This window comes from Carassius auratus, chromosome 13 (genome assembly GCF_003368295.1).
Source record: "Carassius auratus strain Wakin chromosome 13, ASM336829v1, whole genome shotgun sequence".
Classification (NCBI taxonomy): domain Eukaryota; kingdom Metazoa; phylum Chordata; class Actinopteri; order Cypriniformes; family Cyprinidae; genus Carassius; species Carassius auratus.
The window spans coordinates 24,952,437-24,974,481 of NC_039255.1; the positions used below are offsets into that span (position 1 = coordinate 24,952,437).

General features: G+C 37.3%; 1 protein-coding gene across 1 annotated transcript in view; it reads left to right on the plus strand.

Annotated features, from left to right (window-relative positions):
• Positions 1 to 21,813, plus strand: part of LOC113113092 (neuroendocrine convertase 2-like) — a 49,724-nt gene extending 27,911 nt beyond the window's left edge. The window contains exons 8-12 of the mRNA XM_026279259.1: positions 1,617 to 1,792; positions 7,196 to 7,411; positions 12,093 to 12,193; positions 15,083 to 15,310; positions 20,242 to 21,813. Coding sequence (XP_026135044.1) covers positions 1,617 to 1,792; positions 7,196 to 7,411; positions 12,093 to 12,193; positions 15,083 to 15,310; positions 20,242 to 20,731 — 1,211 coding nt within the window. The 3' untranslated portion in view covers positions 20,732 to 21,813. The remainder of the gene's footprint in view (positions 1 to 1,616; positions 1,793 to 7,195; positions 7,412 to 12,092; positions 12,194 to 15,082; positions 15,311 to 20,241) is intronic.
• The last annotated feature ends 232 nt before the right edge of the window (positions 21,814 to 22,045 follow it).

The window sequence follows — 22,045 nt, forward strand, 5'->3', positions numbered from 1 at the left end:
CAAAGGGACACACATGACTCTAGCTTTACTCCTTCAACTATTCTTCCAGGAAGAGGTCAGTATGATGAGTCTCAGTCTAACAGCCACCGGTGTGTCTCATGACAGACAGCAGGGATGTTCCTGGAGTGCCTTCATACATGCATTTAAGCTTAGACGTGCAGTATACTGATACGTGTATATAGAAAAGAGTGAATGCAGGTAAACAGAAAAGTCTTAAGTATATTTAGCCTATACTAGTATTCAAACTTTTGATCAAGATTACATTTCTGTATGCTTGCAGTATAAAAACTACTGAACTACTTTGTACCAATAAGTTTACTTGAAATACACTTTCAGGAGTAAACTAGTTAAGTGACGTATATGCATTCATTTGGGACATATCTTTGAACTTTACTTAGGTTTTCTTATTAAAATGAACTTAAACTTTTTTATTCCACTTTGAAGCTGACTTGAACCTTGAAGTTACTCTGAACTTGAACACAGTGGTTTATCAGATAGATCTCAAATAAGCTAATATGTATGAACAAATAGGCTACTCTATTAAAAATATTAACTACACGCCAAGTATACTCAGAATACTAAATTATATTTTAAGTATATGCCAATCAATAGATTAATACAAATTTAGGCCAAGTTTGTGTAGACTTTTATGTATACTTGATAGCATTAAGACAAGTATATTGAGAAAATTATACTTTTATAAACCAAAGAGTGAGCCAGTTGAGTCCCAAGATACACATACAAATATAATAAAAGTAAAATTATATTAGTACACTATTTAAATAAAGTTTACTTTACAGTTGGTCCATGTATCATCCTGTCACGATCATCAGCTGGAGTGCCCATGAACTCCACTCAGGACACTTGCATCTTGTATTTCCATTCCCAACTCCATTTCCCATAATCCCGTTCTTAGGGCTAATAACCACCAGGTGTTCCCCATTACCACTCCCCTATATAAACTGTGTTTGGACTCTCCTAAAGTGCAAAGTCTTGTTTAGTTCTGTCTGGCATTTCAGAGCGTTTTCTTAGTGTTTGTTCGTTCCGTGTTTGACTTGGATTTTTTATACCGACTGTGATTCTCTGCTGCCTGCCCCGACCTCTGCTTGTGTCTGATTTCAATTTTGGATATCCCTTGACATACCTGACGCATTCCCTGTTTAACCATTCTGATAATAATACACTGCATATGGATCCGAACATCTCTGATAAAAACTTGTGAATATTTCATTATGAACCAAGTTGCTGTTACATGGAGGAATATACTCCAGAAATCGAAAGATGGCTCATTATGTTTAAAAACAAATGTATTTTTTATTTGTCTGTGGTCTACTAATAGGTTAATGGCTTCAATATTTAATTTGAGCAGATGTGCAGAATTAGAACATTCTGCGCACGTGCATCCATTCTTATACATAGAATTAAAATTCCATCTTAGAAGCTCCACAAGAAAAGGCAACTCTTTGACACATTTCGTAGCAAAAAATGACAGACAAATATAGGACCTGCATTCAAAATATTGAATTTAAATATTTTAAAAATGGAATAATTGATACACAGACCAATAGGAGGGTTTTTACTGCTGTTGGCATGTTCTCAAACCTTCCATTCCACAGGCATTCGTATGCTGGACCAGCCCTTCATGACGGACATCATCGAGGCCTCCTCCATCAGCCACATGCCGCAGGTTATTGACATCTACAGTGCCAGCTGGGGTCCCACCGATGACGGGAAGACAGTGGACGGCCCACGTGAGCTCACCCTGCAGGCCATGGCTGATGGAGTCAATAAGGTACCTCATGTTCTAAAGCCACATAGGTTTTTTTTTTTTTTTTGGAGGATAATTGTAGCTAAACTGATTCCCTTGTGAATCACCTGAGAGAAAAAAAAGGTACAAGATAGTAACATCTGGTCCAATCAGATTAAACCCGGAGTTTAGAGTCTTCCTGGTCTCTCTGCCATTTTAGATCAACTTTAACACCAGACAATTGGACAAATAATGCTATGCTTCAGAAAATATGAATGTAGAGATTCAGATTCAAAATAAAACCAGTTTCACAATTTTCATTTTCATAAGGAAATCTATGTACAGTATATTCTCAAAATTCTCCAGACAAATCACAGTTCAGTATTTAGATATTACAGCGATGTTATCAATGTTGACTCTGTTTTTTTTTTAACTGCAAATATCAGTGTAAATATATATATATATATATATATATATATATATATATATATATATATATATATATATATATATATATATATATATATATATATATACAAATAGTAAACACCATCATGCTAGTAAACGTGCCACTAAAATGAATAAAATTAAATGCTTTGACTCCCAGAGACGCTCTAGGAGTTCTCCAACATATGTCAAGTCTCATCGCTTCACACTAAACGTGTCATTTAGTTGCACATTCCCTGTCCGTGTCTGCTTCCTTCACAAATTGCCTTGGCTAATGGGTATAAATGGTGCTGAGTGCTCCTCTGCTGAGCAGGATTTATGAGGGTGCTCCACTTGTCAAGCCGAGGCACAAAGTAATCGCTGTGTGTTTTGAGCAGCCCTTTGCAATTGAAATCAGATTGGACAAGAATAGCAGTGATGGGTGAAGACTCCCTCTCTCTCCGTCTGTCCCTCAGGCTTCCTCACTGCATTTCGAGAGGGCTGAGGTTGAGCCTGGGAGGAATACTGAGCGTTGTTTAATCATTATGAGTGTTAGATGGCAAACACTTCTCGTATGCTTCATTTATTTATTTGTAGTATGCCACACAGAGTACTAATGAAATGGCAGATACAGTTCAGCATTGTGGTTTGTATGCTGGTGACAGCATGTTTGGCATAATGTCACTTCCCACAGAAAATCATCTCGGCTTGTTAGTCAAAATTTGTGGCTACTGTACAGTCCCAATGATTTTCTGTGGTGATAAAATTTTGCTGCCACAATTGCTGTCAATAAAACCAAAGAGAAAATAAAGCAAGAACATTACTTTGACCAGCTGACCTTTGATTGACGGGTTTAGCTGATGAACACCATGCCAATGCTGGACCACCACTACCAAATAATTTAAATAATAAAATACTTAACCAGGATTACACATTTTTTGTAAGTAGATGTAACACATATCCAATTTTTAAACCTTGTGCTGTGCCGAAAATCCTTTACCTATTGATCCGGCTGAAAATTACATTTTGAAAATTGCTTGTTAGGCTCTCATTATGATATATAATCACTCAGCCTTTTATCAACTTGTTTTCTTTTAATTGGAACAGGTTTGTATTACTTGAACTAGTTGATCTGAGCACCTTAGATTATTTATGAAAAAAAGCAATACTTGAAAATAATTCTATCAATATTCACTCAAAAATATGGAGCATAATCTTATATCAATATGGCCAATATGATCAGTATAATCAAATCAGTTCCAAAAAGAAATAGAAAACTGTGCTGAAGTTGATAAAAAAGAACAGAATTTGGTAATACCAGCATAACTAGATGAGTAAAGTTTGCAAACAAGCTTTGAAGTTGGCTTGAGAAAGCCTTGTCTAAAAGATTTAACTAACTGTTAGTAACCTGTTTCTAAAATGATCTAGCATGTTATTAGCATGTTTTAAACTGTTTTACATGCTGCAAGCAAGTTTTTAGCATGATAAGCATTTTGATATTATGTTTCTACCATGATTATCATGTTGCTAGTATATGACTTGTGACATGATAAACATGTTGGTAGCATGTTGTTAGCATGTTTCTAGCCTGATTAACAAGTTACAAGCATGTTGCTAACATGTTTTAGTAATATTAACATTTTGCTAATATGTTGTTAGCATGCTTATAGCATGATTAACAAGTTACTAACTAGTTGCTAGCATGATTAGCAAGTTACTAGCATGTGGCTATCATGTTTCGAACATTATCGTTATATTAGCATGATTAACACGTCACTAGCATGTTGGTAGCACGTTTTTAGCATTATCACAATTTTTCTAGCTTGTTTCTAGCATGATTTGCATGTTACAAGCATGTTGTTAACATGGATATCATTTTACAACCATGCATCTGGTTTGATTAACATGTCACAAGTATGTCAATTACACGATTAGCAAGTTACTAGCATGTTTTAACATGATCAACATGTTAGTAGTATTGTTTCTAGCATGATTTGCATTTTACTAACATTTTGCTAGCATGTTTAGTGTGTTACAAACATGCTATTACCATGATTAGCAAGTTACTTACATGGTGCTAACATGGTAAAAACAAGTTAAAACAGCTGACTTAGAAAAGAAAATACTAAAATCAGTTAAAATAAAAATAAGTTAGCAAAAACAGTTAAAAAATAAAATAAAATATAGACCCACTAAAAGATAGACCCATTAAACCCAGTTGATTTAGGAAAAACTCAGCTGTGTCTCAATCAGCTCCCTAGTTCAGTAGTCAGGCCACTAAGCAGGGAGTTGTCCATTTTAAGGGCTGTCTCAATCGTGAAATCCTTCCAGTGCAAATGAACATTTGCTCACTGAAAAATCCTACAATGCACAGCATAAACTGCTGTTTAATGTTACTAGTGCTACTATTACCATAATTTACATCACATTTCTGCATCGTGGAACATAAACCACATGACTCATACAACTCGATAAATAAAATGACATGCGATAGAAGATTTGAAAAGACAAAACATTTTAGTATAGAATATTACAACATAAACACACTTAGCTAGACAGGTAATGAACACATCTAATTAATATTTTTAATTAAAATTCGGCTAAAATACTGTTATAAAATGTAAAAGAACAAGGTCCTGCCTGTTGTTGATTAATAGCAAAGGTGATGTTCTGCAGTGTTTGTCGTTGACATCGTACATTGTTCATGTCATCACTGTCCCAATGTGAATTGAGTACCAGTGACCGAATGTGTGTACACAATAAACTGATTCACAAGCTCGAGAGCTAGGGAGCTGATTGAGACGCACCCACAGTTAAAACATGAACATAAAAATACTTTTCAGACTTTCGACTGGCCTCAAATAATGCAGCTCATGCAATCATTTGTTTGTTGATGAGTCTCCATTCATAAAGAGCAAGGGAGGAAGAGAAACAGTGGGAGATGGAGAGGCTATGTTGATGTTGTTTGTGGTCTATTATGTTAGATTTTTACTTTAACAGGAACCAGAATATTAATTTAATCAGTCAAGTGAAATGTAAAAAAGGTTGAATCATGGTCTAGGGCCAATGGGGCCAGTAGAGGTTGACACCCAAAAACAAGTCACTGCAATGTCAAATTTATATTGATAGACAATCAACACTGGAACAGGTGCCTCTAAATGTTGGCACAAGGTGAAATAAACTAAGAAATGCAACATAGGCTGATTGGAAATGTTGCTTTGAATTACATTTTCACTGATGTTTGTTTACAGCAGAAATAAAACGTAAATTACTTTTTAACATAAATTTTATTAATTTTCATACAAATTATGTTTACAGGAGCAGATGATGTGTTGAAAACCCTATTGAACCTTGTGGTGTTCCCAATCAAAAATGACCAGCCTTTCTCGTTATGCTATATTTGTCACAGTTGTGGTTGTCCACTGGTCTTCTTGTCAGTTTTTCACTCCTTCCTGGGTTTTTCTGTGTGTCTCTGTGGGCAATTATTGCTCAGCTCACAGGCTGATTGCACTCACCTGTTCCTCATTATCAGCTCCCTATATATGCTCCCTTTTTTGTCTTGTGCCTTGCTAGATTGTTCTTTATGATCTTAGTGTGTTGCAGCTTCTGTCTGCCCTTTTGGTGTTTAGCTCCAGTTCTTTTCTATAATGTATTCCTGGTTAGTGTTTATTTGGGTTTTAGATTACATTGTTTTTGGAGTTGTTATACCCAGTTTAAGCAAATTCAGTAAGTTTTAGCCCAATCCGATAACATTAACATTTTCTGGGAAAATAAATTCCAGTCACACTTTATGTTAAGTTACAATTCTCACTGTTAACTATTTATTAACTACAAATTTTGCCTCATTAAACTGCTGATTGCTGTTAGCGAGGTAGCTGTTAAGTTTAGGTATAGGTTAGGATTAAGGATGTAGTATATGGTCATGTAGAATATGTTGGTTAGGTTTAGTGTAGATCGTAAATACGTGATAAATAGTCACTCACCGGGTCCTAACTGCTGTGATACGTACAACAACCAGCGTAATAAAACATAATCAGATTAACATTAATTTGTTTATGATAAACTGAATACATTTTAAGGCCGCTCACTGGACATTTTAACGTCGTAAAACACGCAAGAAGCAATGTAATATAATTTTGCAGAAGTTTCGTTACAGGCATGTTTTTCCAATAATCCGGGGGTTGAAGAAATGAGACGTATTATTGGTCCCTGGTACTCCCCCAGCCCTAATAATAGCTTCTGAACATCTTAGCATAGCTTTGATGTTGATGAAGTCTAAATTGTTTTCACCCTTGCAATGTATTAAACACTTGGTGTGTAATTGTGACTTTATTTTATTAACACAGTTGAGACTTTATTCCTCATATTAGCAGATAAACATTAGTAGGTTTTATTAGCCCCTTGACAAGTCACATTTGCCAAACATAACATTAGGGTTATTAGATGCTGAATGAATCATTTTGATAAATCCAAATGATAAGTCATAAACTTTCTGTAGCCATTGCAGATGTAAAGACAGCATCTTATTTTCTTATTTGTTTACTCCAAAGAGGCTGATGCCCTGGGTCTGGAAGCACCATAATCGCTCCTCGATGTATTAGCATGGTAAATCACCATGTACTGTTCAAATAACAATAATCATGCACCCTTTTAAGATCACAATTGCACTGTACAAATTTCCTCCTGTCAGGTGCCTGCCACTATAAAACACAAAGCCTAAAGAAAAGAGTGCTCTTGCATTCATCTAAAAGCATCAAAATTACATGTTCAGACAAGAACCTTAAACACAGTGCCTGAATCATCGACACTCAAAGGAGAGCATGTAGTCTTTAAAAGGTCTTGAAACGCCTCTCTCATGTCTCTGTTGAATTACTGATGGTTATGTGAGTATAATTTGTCTGATAAATGGAGTAAATCTCAATGGCTCTTAAAGAGAAATATCAAAGAGACACAACTGCTCCTTATTGAGCTGAAGCGGGCATGAGTGCTGGCTGTAATCGTGCTGCTTTGCGTGTCCAACAGGGTCGAGGTGGGAAAGGCAGCATCTATGTGTGGGCCTCTGGAGATGGTGGTAGCTATGACGACTGTAACTGCGACGGATACGCCTCCAGCATGTGGACCATCTCTATTAACTCGGCCATCAATGACGGACGCACTGCGCTCTATGATGAAAGCTGCTCCTCCACCCTCGCCTCCACCTTCAGCAACGGCCGTAAACGAAACCCTGAAGCAGGCGTGGTGAGTGTGTGTGTGTGTTCTGGCGGTATGACATTGAGTCTAGAAAGATTCAGTTTGGTGTGCAAGAGTGTGCATGTCATAGGTGCTTTAAAACATTGATTTGAAACGCAATCCCTTATTCCGTAAAGTGATAATATAGAGTATGACAGTGATAAAATGACGAGGAGAGTTAATTGTTTCATCCATTTTGTGTCTGAACAATAACTCTCAGATGGCATTGGAGGGATGTGCTCAGCTAGGAACTTAATCAGAGAGACTAAATTAATCTAAGTTAGACTAAGTTAGACTTTCTTAATCCAGACTCAAAGAAAGCCTATGAGATGAAGACTGTGGTTAGTCTGTCAGAGATCATCATGTCAATGGAGAGGCAGGAACTGCCTTGTGTCAGTCTGGATTCTCTCAGGGCTGCTTTGGTTTAGTGTTGTGACATCAGTTTATAGCTTTTCTCTGATTGTGCACTGAATGGTAGAAATGAAACCAAAAATACATGATGCACATGATTACCCCTTACTTCTTTAAAAAAATTATCAGTGAGTAATTGACTTATATTCATCAGTTCTTTACAGAAAGCTGTTGTTAATGTGGAAATTAACTATTTTAATGTTCATTCATTGGTGTATTTTTGGGACTTGAGAAACTATTAAAATAATTAAAATAATATCAATAATGAATATGAAATACAGCAGGCAGGTTTGTAACAAGGTGACGGTGAATAAATAAAGCATTTTAATTTTTTGGGTGAATAATTTCTTTAAACAGAAAATAAAATATGTCTTGTTTTTAATATTTAGTGTTAGTATTTTACTTAAAGGTGATTTTTCATACTTACTCATACTCAATATTTATTAACTGATAGTTTTCACAGACAATGATATTCAATTAAATATATTTACACAGATTAGACCTACATCAAATAAAACTAAGCACTTTATTCATTTGCACTATATTCATGTTATGATTTGTGGTAGCAGGAAAGCGCACGTCGAAGAAGCATGAATCAAAGGAGCTTCTTTAATAAGCAAAAACCACATACACCATTGTATTAACATAAGAGTAATGTTAATTCAGGCCAACGAACAGAAATAACCTGAAGCCTTTTAATAAAAGTGAAAAGAGGGAGCAAACAAGATGATTCATATAACACAGGTGGAAACTAATGAATGCAGATTAACTAATCATGGCAACTAAGGAACACTAGGTCACAGGTGAACTGAACACAATGAAAATCGAAAAAAAATATATATATATATATATTTATTTATTATTATTTTTTTTTTCTTATGAGATTTGCCTACATCAATCAAAATTAGTCACAAGTACAAACGTCCATCTCTGGAGGGTAAATCCCCCGCCTTTGATAGATCATGAAATGCAGAGCAACTCTAAAATCGACATTACCTCAAAGTGTTGTTGTGATGAACAAAGATTTTGGATTTAATAGGGTTCTCCTTATTTGCGCTCAACTGAACCAAATGCTTCAATACAAGTTCTGTTAATGATCAACAAAGTAAAAAATGTTAAAGGGGGGGTGAAATGCTCGTTTTCACTCAATATCCTGTTAATCTTGAGTACATATAGAGTAGTACTGCATCCTTCATAAATCCAAAAAGTCTGTAGTTTTATTATATTCATAAGAGAAAGATAGTCTGTACCGATTTTTCCCGGAAAAACACGACCGACTGTAGGCGTGACGTGTGGGCGGAGCTAAAGAATCATGAGCGCGAATAGGCTTTTGCGTTGAGAGCATGTGGAAGCTGTGACATTACCGTGAGGGAAAACTGAAACTGAACGAGAGCAGCAGCAGCAACTACTCGCTCCGAGCGGGGCTCGAACCCGGGTCTCTGGCATGGGAGGCGGACGCACTAACAAGGAGGCAGAGATATTTGAAGCAGTTTTACTCACCGCATGCGGTTCCAACACACGATCCTGACCCTTTTTCCTTGGGATTGCATCATCCTTAAGAAATAAACGATACGCAAATCCGTCGTCAAACTGGGCCTTGTGAACAAGCATCTTCGAAATGCAGGGAACAAACAAAAACACTTGCACAACTCCGTTGATGCTCTGTAAAAATAAACTCCATCCACTGGTCCCTTAATGCTGTTTTTTTTGGTAATCTGTGCAGGGTTGTCTTGCCCTGGCAACCAAAAACACACTTCTTTTGTGACTTTTCGCGACGCTCTCGCTCTGATCAGTGAATGTCTGTGCTCTCAGTGCTCTGCTATATGGGAGCGCGCGCTCTTCCGGCAGAAGTGCCTTAGGACCAATATAAGGAAATTCCGCTCCATCTAACATCACACAGAGCCATACTCGAAAAAAACTTTCCGAAACTTGTGACAAACCGGAAGGAGTATTTTGGGAACAAAAATACTCCTTCAAATGTACAACTTAATTTTTGAAACTTTGTCCATGTTTAGCATGGGAATCCATCTCTTTAACAGTGTAAAAAACTCAGTATGCATGAAATAGCATTTCACCCCCCCTTTAATGTATTACAGGTGCTGGTCATATAATTAGAGTATCATCAAAATGTTGATTTATTTCACTAATTCCATTCAAAAAGTGAAACTTTTTTTAAATATTATATTCATTCATTACAAACTGACTAATATATTTCAAATGGTTTTTCTTTTGATTTTAATGATTATAACTGACAACTAAGGAAAATCCCAAATTCAGTATCTCAGAAAATTAGAATATTGTGAAAAGGTTCAATATTGAAGACACCTGGTGCCACTCTCTAATCAGCTAATTAACTCAAAACACCAGCAAAGGCCTTTAAATGGTCTCTCAGTCTAGTTCTGTAGGCTACACAATCATGGGGAAGACTGCTGACTTGACAGTTGTCCAAAAGACGACCATTTACACCTTGCACAAGGAGGGCAAGACACAAAAGGACTTTGCAAAAGAGGCTGGCTGTTCACAGAGCTCTGTGTCCAAGCACATTAATAGAGAGGCGAAGGGAAGGAAAAGATGTGGTAGAAAAATGTGTACAGGCAATAGGGATAACCACACCCTGGAGATGATTGTAAAACAAAACCCATTCAAAAATGTGGGGGAGATTCACAAAGAGTGGACTGCAGCTGGAGTCAGTGCTTCAAGAACCACTACACACAGACGTATGCAAGACATGGGTTTCAGCACATTCCTTGTGTCAAACCACTCTTGAACAACAGACAGCGTCAGAAGCGTCTCGCTTCAAAAGGGACTGGACTGCTGCTGAGTGGTCCACATTTATGTTCTGTCAGTGATGGTTTGGGGTGCCATGTCTTCTGCTGGTGTTGGTCCACTGTGTTTTCTGAGGTCCAAGGTCAACACAGCCGTATACCAGAAAGTTTTAGAGCACTTCATGCTTCCTGCTGCTTACCAACTTTTTGGAGATGTAGATTTCAAACTCACCTGAGCTTAACATCATAGAAAATCTATGGGTATTGTGAAGAGGAAGATGCAATATGCCAGACCCAAGAATGCAGAAGAGCTGAAGGCCACTATCAGAGCAACCTGGGCTCTCATAACACCTGAGCAGTGCCACAGACGGATCGACTCCATGCCACGCCGCATTGCTGCAGGAATTCAAGCAAAAGGAGCCCCAACCAAGTATTGAGTGCTGTACATGCTGATACTTTTCATGTTCATACTTTTTAGTTGGCCAATATTTCTAAAAATCCTTTATTTGTATTGGTCTAAAGTTATATTCCAATTTTCTGAGATACTGAATTTGGGATTTTTCTTAGTTGTCAGTTATAATCATCAAAATTAAAAGAAATAAACATTTGAAATATATCAGTCTTTTTGTAATGAATGAATATAATATACACATTTCACTTTTTGAATGGAATTAATGAAATAAATCAACTTTTTGATGATATTCTAATTATATGACCAGCACCTGTAGAATTAAATGCATTTGGAGATTGCTCATACATTTTTATATATTGTGCTGTGTATATGATAAAATGATTTCTGGGCAATTTATATCTCAAAATGTAATTCTTATTAAATATTTATTTTTTACTTTTCTTAGAACAGCAACTAATCTCTTTGAATTTCATACATTTTTACTTTTTAAATTTAACATAAAATTCTGCATCCTCTTTGTTGCCTCTGAAATCAGTTCAAAAGTCAAGTGTAGCATTAGTTCTGGCAGGTCACGTGAGAAAAGCTTGCATTAGCTGACGCTCAGGTGATCCATGTCTACCTATAGGAATCACATATCTATATCATAACATTCCTATTAGGGTCTATTCAATATTATTCAGCTTTAATGCTTGCTCAGGAGCAAATTACCCTTCTCCATCCCCAGCTCCTCCTGGACTTTGCCTTTCTATATTCCTTGTTTAATCAGACTCATTTTATCTTTATTAATGTTTGTACATTAAAATATAATTAAGAAGATTAATGATATCTGCATTTGGTTCTGCTCTGTTTACCCTTGGGGGGTTAATGCTGCTCTCCCTGCTCAGTCATAAATCATGACTGGCTACATGGATGAGCGGAGAAGTTTTACTCAGAACAGAACCATAAAGCCAATACAAACTGTATGCAAAATGCCAGTCATTTTGACGTGATGACTGTAGTCCTGACAGAACTGAATTGCAATTTTAAAGACATTTTTTACATGGTGTTTACATTGGCATGAATGTTTAATTAAGGCTTTCTCTTTGTCTATTTCTGTCTCTAGGCCACCACGGATCTGTATGGAAACTGCACACTGCGTCATTCGGGCACATCTGCCGCCGCCCCTGAGGCTGCTGGCGTGTTTGCTCTGGCGTTGGAGGCCAAGTATGTACACTTTTGTTTTCCAGTGCTCAGCGCTGATGAATAGTGAGCCTCTATCAAAGATTTATGAAACAATAAGACAGCAGCGCTGGCATACGGCAACTGAGATCGTAGATTACTGCTGATGAGGGTTGTGTCAGAGCGTAGCAGCACAAGCACAACTCCTGCTCTAAAAAGCCTCCCTCATGTATGATTGATACTCTTTAACACTGAAACGGTGCTGATGCCAGAGCCAAAGCTGCCTTCCCAGTGATTTGAGATTTGAATGATGATGTTACTGCATGACCTGCCAACAAATAAACATGCCGTTTCAAGCCCCTTTACTTATAACTCTTACTACTCGATTTGAAAACTTATCTGCCACCCAAAGTCATTGGATTTTGTATCTTAATTCCTCAATAAGCATCCATTCATTATCCAAACTCGATGAACAGATGGCCAGTCTATCACAGTCAGAAGTTCAGTAAATAAGTTCATTTTGAAATGAACAGAAAAAGTATTAAGCATGACAAAGATGATAAAAGTGTGAATCAGGGCTGAGATTGGGCTCGGGCAGCAGCAGTGTTACCCTGCTGGAGGAAAGGAGGGTATCACTGGGAGACACTTCATATTCACATACTTTCAGCTGTTGGTGAGGGATCAAACTGGTGCATACGTTGCTAATCACTTCATGAAAATGAAATTGAAAGTCGCTTTTGGTTCAAGCTAACAATTACCCCATGTTTCTCTGAATGCCAAGAAACAAATCATATTTGGCTGCATCTGGTACTTTAGACTCATTAGAAGAGTGTGAAGCTCAAGACTCAATACTTCATGTCAAGAGGAACCATACTGACTGAGATCAACTACAAAGAGCTATTACTTTTTTCTTCTAAAAGGGACATATCTTATTGTTTTCTTAATATCATTTTATTATAAATGTGCCACATAAACAGACACCAACACTGTCACTTTTGTAAATGAACTTGAACAGTCCTTACTAGCAATGTTTCATATCAAATCTATGCAGGGATGCAGCTTTCTGAAGCCAGGAATAGTGCTGATTGGCAAGATTCCCTGACTTTTATTGATTTTTATTCGTTGTCTCTAAAACCTTAAAAAAGGTGTAAAGTCACAGCACTTTCTCTATACACTCTCCCTCATATTATCAGTTTTATAAATTCAAATAAGTTTGATTCACATAGCCAGAAGATTATGATCTCATGGTGGAAAGTGATTTCACCAGCAACACTTGGTTCATTACACTTGATTGTGAAAGCTTTGTCAGGATCTACTGGTGGGGAAATGACAGTTTCACCACATCATTTCTGCCTCCATTCACACATTTCAGTAGGATGTTACGGTGTCAGGACTGGTGCTAATAGCTGTTGACACGGCCTTCCCTGTGTAAAGTCTTTGTGTTTGCTCAGTACTAAATAATGATGTAGGTGGCAAGAGAGCAGGTCTCTCTTTGTTCAGCCAAATGTAAATACAAATCATAAACTGCAGCTTATTTGCATGTATTTGTATATTTGGGCAGTACTTAGAAGAGTGTAGTGCAGTACAACTCAGGGCTGGACTGGGACTAAAAATCAGCCCTGGAATTTTGGGACCAGTCAGACCATTCCATATATATATATATATATATATATATATATATATATATATATATATATATATACGTGCTCTTGCTTTTGTGACATATCAGGACACAACTCTGTATAATGACATGGGTATGACACAGGTATTACAAGGAGTTTCCTGTGAGGGTTAGGGTTAGGTGTAGGGTTGGTGTAGGGCCATAGAATATACAGTTTGTACAGTATAAAAACCATTACACCTATGGGATGGACACACTTTTCACTAAAACAAATGTGTGCGTGTGTGTGTATACACACACAAACACACACACACACACACACACACACTCATATCTTTATGTTTGTATACCTACAGTGTATACGAGTCCAATTTTGAAACCTGACTTGAATTGTCCCTTGTTCATTTGGCATCCAATGTCCCCTTTAATCACAATCCAACCAAATATGCATGAGCAGTTATTTTTATTTATTTAAATTAGATTGTGTAAGTAAAAAATTGTATGCTAAAAATGCTAATTCAGTCTCTGACAGCAGGTGGCAATTGAGTAACAGCTAATAAAACAATCCATTACCACACAGAAATCACTTAACCTAACAACTAGATCCAAACTACATGCATGTTTCTTTTTTTATATCATGACGTCATAACTGGATCTTTCAGTGAATTGAGAGACTTCTCTTCAGTGACTCAAGCAGGACTTCTCCAGTCATTTAGTGCTCTTAAACTCTGCCTCCATTGTTGAAAGCCACACCCACATCTTAATGTCCAATCAGAAAATGATGCTCAGAATCAATCCACAATTTTTCAATCATCTGTTACTCTCAGACTATATGAAATATAGCCATTTATGCATCTTGATCCAGCTTTTCTTATTCTTCTGAGCTTCCTGTTTAGCTGCTGAATGCTGTGATTGAACATAATGAAGTATTCCAGAGAGCCTTGTATTGATAAATAAACCTCATGCCTCATATGTAAGTTTAGTCTTACTGCCAATATCTAGGATTAATAATGAGAGTGTGGTCAAAAAAAAAAAAAAAAAAATCCATAAATAAACAAATTCAGTATACAGTCAACATCCGCTTCCTCTTGCGCTCTGCAAATTGCTCTTCATCTCGAGTCGAGCGCTGTAAGGGTTTTGTTGTTCTGTTGCTATGTGCTCTTAGCAGGAAGTCAATCACTCAATAGATCACATTTTATATTGAATTGATATGGTAACTATTAGGATCAGAAGCTTGAAGGAGGCTTGAATGCTTCATGTTTATTTTTTTATCCTAGGCTTGACATTATTTCCTTCATTATGTTTGTCTGCAGTCCGAACCTGACGTGGAGGGACCTGCAGCACCTGACGGTCCTCACCTCTAAGAGGAACAAGCTGCACGACGAGGTGCACCAGTGGAGGAGGAACGGTGTGGGCCTGGAGTTCAACCATCTGTTCGGATACGGCGTGCTGGATGCCGGAGGGATGGTCAAACTGGCCCGGGAGTGGAAGACCGTCCCGGAACGATTCCACTGTGTGGCGGGATCCGTGCAGGAGACACAGTGAGTACAGAAAACATGCCACTACAACTGCAGCTGTGAGGTTAACATAATGCCATTTCACTGCAGCAGCCAACAGTTATATCTGCAAGTGAACAGGATGCTGGAGACAAATGTAGAATATAGATATCAGAAATTTACTCATTATTGCATAATTCTTTTCTTATAGCTCCACCAATCTCTGCCTTTTGTGCAACAGCAGCATGATCTAAAGCTCAAATCTAATTGGACAGCCTGTTTCATCACGAGGCGATGACGAAAAAATCAATTCATCGCATCTGGGTTGAATGGCTCCATTGGGATTCATTGTTTCGATTCAAGAATGTTAAGGAGTTGTACATTCACGTCACTAAACCACATTTAGTGTGAAAGGCCCTGGAGTGCCTAAAACCCTTTTAAACCACATGACACAAGCTACAGCCATCATTCACACGTGTGATGCATATTTAAACAGAGGGAAAAAATAATGCTTAAGACATTTGATTTCTGAAATAACTGTGTTGTTAAATATTATTTTCCTTCTGTTTTGATCTGCATTACCTGTGTGTGATTGTGGTTTTTTCCCGGGCCGCTCTGACCCCCTCTGTGCTCTGTGTGAAGGCATATTGCATGTGTCGCCTTCCTGACTCTCCACACTCAATCAGCTGCTCTCGGCCACTCGTTCTCACATCTGCTATAATTAGTCCTCTCCCACTCACTGCTGGGCACTGCATGCTATGGCTACAGCTGCAATTACACTGAGACTGTGTGTGTGTGTGTGTGTGTGTGTGTGTGCATGCACTCTTGTTTGTGTAGGTGTCCTTGTCAAAACCTCCATTGACAAAGGGCCACCCCTCGTATCAAACCTTACACAGGGTTTGTGGGAGTTATGGCGAGGCACAATTTAAGAACAGCAGTGAAGCAGTGGAAGAGGAAAGATGTGAGTGAAGTGTAATGAGTGGAAGCAGGCAGAGCGTTTGCCGTGTGATAAGACTCCTATCCACACTGACTAATGAATGCCTACTCGTGTACCACTAACTACAGAACACATCACAAGTGTCACTGGAGGCAGGAACAATCAGGGTTTAATTGATTTCACAGGAGTTCCCCGAAACTTTTAATTTCTGAGTGATTACAGGATTTAACCATACTTTCTTATCAACATGTGAAAAAGAATACATGACAATTTCTCTAATTTAATAAATTTAACCAATTTATTTATTTTATTTTATTTACTTAAAATTATGCTTTTTTGTTTACTTTTCTGAACTTTTAGGGATATGCTATGGTCAAGCTCAAGCACTTCCAAAATGTCTCAAAGCAGAAAAAAAAAAAAAAGATATTCACAGGTGGCAAATAACATACAGTGGCACACCTTTTGTTCCAGAACAGTAATTAAATCAAAAGCATGAGCTCACATTCCTCCTTGTTTCAGGTCAGGGCTTAGTTTGTTTCTCAGAGTTCCCCGTTCAATGATGTGTTATAAGCAAAGCTGGTAATTACATTTGCATAATATCAGATCACTGTAGTTCAGGTACTCTACATTTTCATGAATCAATCCAGATTTGGTACTCGCACTCTATTCGTAATTTGCCTGAGCTTCATAGACCGCAATGTACCCTGTCCGGTGTTCTGTCTGTACATTTTTGCATATAAATTGTTATGAATTAAAATATTCTGAATGATACTGATTCTTCCTACGTTTTACAAATGATACCCAATACTATCGAGGCCATGGAATGAAAAATAAATAAGTTAGTAAACTTCTGAGATATAAACTCAGAATTGTGAGATATAAACCCAGAATTGTGAGATAAACTCAGAATTGCGGTTTTAAAAAAGTCTGTATGAGTTTATATCTCAATTGTGTCATTTTGCGCTGTTTTTATCATCTCACAATTTAGACTTAGAATTGCAAGAAAAAAGTCAGAATTGTGAGATATAAACTCAGAATTCAGCGGTAAAAAGACAGAAATTGAGCATCGCGTTAGTTCAGTCAGGCCACGTTAGTCACACTTGCATCAGCTGTTCCTGACGTGTACCAATCCAGTCTTGACACCCATCACCTGCGGTCTATTTAACTTCCCATTATTCAGCATCTCTTCCATCGCATTGCTGCTTGCAATTAACTCCCTCCTCCAACCCCAACTCCACCCACTGAACCTGTAATCCGATCTAACTTGTTCTTTTTCACTGTGTCTTCATTGGAAGCAGTCTCTATCACATTTTTGTTTACAACTCATGTAACTGTGAATTGTAATTATTTATGCTTATAATGGTTCTGTTCTGTACCCCAGGGGGGTTAGTCTTGCTTCTCTCCCCGCTCTGTCCAAGCATGGCTGCATGGACAGAACAGAACCATACAACCAACACTAACTGTGCAATATAATTGTCATAAACATACTTGACGGAAGTGGTCCTGATTGAATTGAGATATAAACTTGTAGACTTTTTTTTTTAAAATAAATTCTGTCTTATTTTCTGAATTCTGAGCTTATCTCACAATTCTGGGATATATTTCACAACTACCTTGTACAACTACTAGCTTTTGTCATCTATGTGCTGTGTAGGTTTTCGCAAACACACAGCAAACAGATCTTACATGTTCTTCGTTGTTTCACATGGCTCTTTTAATAGCTGTTGTTCTCGTCTACGAGCACCAAACACATCCACACCCTTGTGTCCTCTTGTGTGGCCTTTGGATATTTCTATCAACTAGTTTCCTGGGAAACACTAGCCTCTCAAAGACTGATGCGCACACAAACACACCCACTAATGTGAGTCGTAATGGGCCAGGCTGGGAGACCTGCCTCTGATAATGCCATTACATCCACTTTACACTCACTCACTCAAGTCCTGCGCTGTTATCATCGGAGGAGCACAAAACAGCCAGTCAGCAGCGGCGGGCCTTTGTGCTCACGCCACAACAAAGCAGCCTTCTGTAGGGGAAAAACCCATCATCTGGCCAAAGCAATTGTTGGCAGCAGGATGGTGCGTCACTGAAAATAGAGGAACATATAATCTTTTTTTTTTTTTTCATGGCCCAGTTTCGCTGCTTGTTTTGAAATGGCAGTAGCTCAGAATGGCAGAAGTGTTGGGCTATTTCTGAAATGAAAACACGGCTTTGCATTAGAGCTCCAGCTCTTGCACACATACTCATTTTGGTAATTATTTATTTGACATTTCTGTAGTTGTAGTGAAACGCATTTGAGCCTGATGCCTGTACATTGGTCAGAGAGGTCTTCACACATTCATACTGGTTTATTAGCTAATGTCACTGAATTAATGTGAACTCTGTAAATGTCACCGGGAACAGATTTATCCGATCTAATCTTCAAGCCCACATAGGCTATTTTTTCTGAACTAATTTAAGTCTGCAGAAGGGTTTAAAATCAGTGTGAATATTAATTGACAATATCTTTCTTAACCTTTGTCAAAAAGAAGTACACTTTAGCATCTTTATAAAAAGAGCATTTACTACAGATGTAATGAAGAATATATTTTAACATGAAGTGCATTCAATTTACAATTACGTGAAAATGTATTGTAATATACTTTATATTAAATGCTATTAGGGGAGCATAAGAGTGCCTTTTGACCCAATTAAGACTTAAGTATATGGTTTACAATTACAAGTACAAATAACTCTTGAAATGTGGTTAAAATTCATTGCTGAATGTACTGAAAGCATTTATGATAAATTAAAATATATTTAAATACATGACATAGATTTAAATAGATATTACATTATTTATTTACAATTGCACATTTGTGATTAGGTTCAGGTTAGGTCTTTATTATCATTGCAAATGTTTATACAATATAATTCTGTTTCAATCCGATTTGCAGCATTAAAAATAATATAGATATTTTGTTTTTACATTTTACATTAAAATACATTTTACCTGTAATATATGTATAAAAATCTAAAAATATAGGAGGGCAATGAAGCAAAAGCTTTTGCACAATGGAGATATAGTACATTTAAACCATATTGATTTTCAATGTATTATCAAATATCCTTGATTAAACATGATTTAATATATACTTTGAGGTAAAACTTTTAATTTCAAGGACACTTAAATGCCATTTTTTTTAGTATCATCTGCAAGTACGGCTTTTTAAAATATAGTTTTAAACATCTTTCTCATAAGGGAATGCATAGTGTTATTGTGAGCAATCTTTTTAAAATGTTGTCTTTGTATTGTAATTATTATTATAAGTAAATAGTGTGCTCTGCATATTTCCTCTCCTTTTTAAACCCTTCTATTACTGTTTGTAACAACAGCCTTTCAGCAAAAAATTCCCAGTGGATACAAACATCTATTCCACATTTTTACTCATTCCATTATACGGTATCCATTTATACTCTGAAATATATCAGTTTCACATTTCACCAAGAGCACGCTACGGATATCTGAAAGCATCAACTCAAAACTAAATCTGTTTATATATATATATATATATATATATATATATATATATATATATATATATATATATATATATATATAATACATAACATAGATGTATTGAAATTAGACGTTATAAATGACTCCTGTCTGATGCCTACAAAACATCTGCAGAACTTCCCCACATGGCCTTTTTCCTCCTCACAAAAACATATTGATCTGGATGTTGTGTATATCTCAAATGCTCCAGAGAGGTGATTATGGAAGAACATGACATTTGTCAGGGTTTAGATGCTTAAAGCTCCCCTAAGGCTCATCCAAGGCACTTTAGCATCCATGTCAACCCCATAGCTGGAGACACAACCATGGTTAACTAAGTGCACCTAATAAAATGCCATCTGTTGTCAGTATATTAACCAGTTAGACAGTATCTTCCATCATCAGTCACACTTTAAAATGTTCCTTTTGTCCTTGACTCTTCTGCAGATTTCAATGCAAGTTTTATAAAAAAAACTCATTGTCTTGCTCTCTTTCTTTGCACAGAAAAATACAGTCGGGCAACAAACTGGTGCTGAGCATCACGACCGATGCCTGCCAGGGCAAAGACAACTTTGTGCGCTACCTGGAGCATGTGCAGGCCGTCATCACTATCAATGCCAGCCGCCGCGGGGACCTCAACGTCAACATGACTTCACCGATGGGGACCAAGTCCATCCTGCTGAGCCGCCGACCCAGGGACGATGACGCCAAGGTGGGCTTCGATAAGTGGCCCTTCATGACCACCCACACATGGGGCGAGGACCCTCGAGGAACCTGGCTGCTGGAGGTGGGTTTCCAGGGCGAAGCCCCACAGAGCGGTGTGCTGAAAGAGTGGACCCTCATGCTACACGGAACACAAAGTGCCCCTTACATAGACCAAGTGGTGCGGGATTACCAGTCCAAACTGGCCATGTCCAAAAAAGAAGAGCTTGAGGAGGAATTAGATGAAGCTGTGGAGAGAAGCTTGAAAAGCCTTTTGAGTAAAAATAACTAGCCATGTGCATGATAATATCCTCTCTGTATTAGCATATATTCCTAGCCTGTTCTCTCTCAGCTTTCTCTTTTTTTCTCTTGTGATTATTTGATGAATGTTTGACATGAATCTCTCATATTAAAGTGTATACTCTGAATTATACAGCGGCCACAAAACCATTTCAACACTTAAAACACACTTAGAAATATTTGAATATCATTGTGCCAAATATCAAAGCAAGTGGCATTTACATTAATGAAAGACAGTACAAGCACATTTTACAAGCAAAACACTTCACAAAAAGACCTTTGCGTAATGGACAAGCGTGGCAATGGAGTTGGATATCTAAATGCAGGCTTTATTTGAAAGAGCGTGATCAAAACAGGAATGGTCAAACACCAGCTAACAACAATGTCCAAGAGCAAGGCAAAAAAAAGAGTAATCTAGATAACAGGACAGGGTCAGGGCAGGCAGTAAATCATCAAAAACCAGAAAAAAGTCAAAAAACACAGGCTAGGCAAGTGAAAGACTAGAATAACAGGATACCAGGAAACACTTAGCTAATACAAACAATACTTTGCAATCTGTGTGTCAATGAGAGCAGGTCTTATAGTTCTACTGATAGGGTACAGAGTGAGTGATCAGATACTATGCATGGGATTATGGGAAATGGAGTCAGGTGATGGAGACCTTGTGAGTGGGAGGAACAGAAGGGACCAGAATTGTGACACTTTGTCAGGTTTCAAATAAATATACTGAGTTTACACATCTACAAAAAATCATCTGGACAGCAGCTGGTTAAAAGTCATTACAACAGTACCTCAGAAAGTAACATCATTTTTTAAATGCAGTGACATTCAGACAATAAAGTGTGACTTGAGTGTCCAAATGTGTATTTTGGCACCGCTGTATGTGCCATCGAGAAAATAGTACATCTTCCTTTTGATGTTCCTTTTTTTAGTCTTTACAGAAATGTATATAAACCAAATATATCTATACTTTATTATGCTCTTGCTTACCTGATGTGTCCACCTCTACTGTACAGTTTGTGATTGTAAATCATTTTGTGTGATTCTCCTTTAAAGTTTAGTATCTTGCAAACAGAGCGGTGATATTTCTTTCTGTTTTTATTTTTATTATTATTTATTTTTTTATGAAGAGATGAAATGTGCGTCATTCTATGACTTATGGCAAAACAGAGAACATTTCATAGCATTGTCTATATATAATAAATCTATTTAGCAGTTTGTTAAAGCACCTGACTGATTAAGACAGTAATTTCCCCAGCGGGTTGGGTGATGTGGGGTACAGTGGTTTAGAATTAAAGTCTAACTT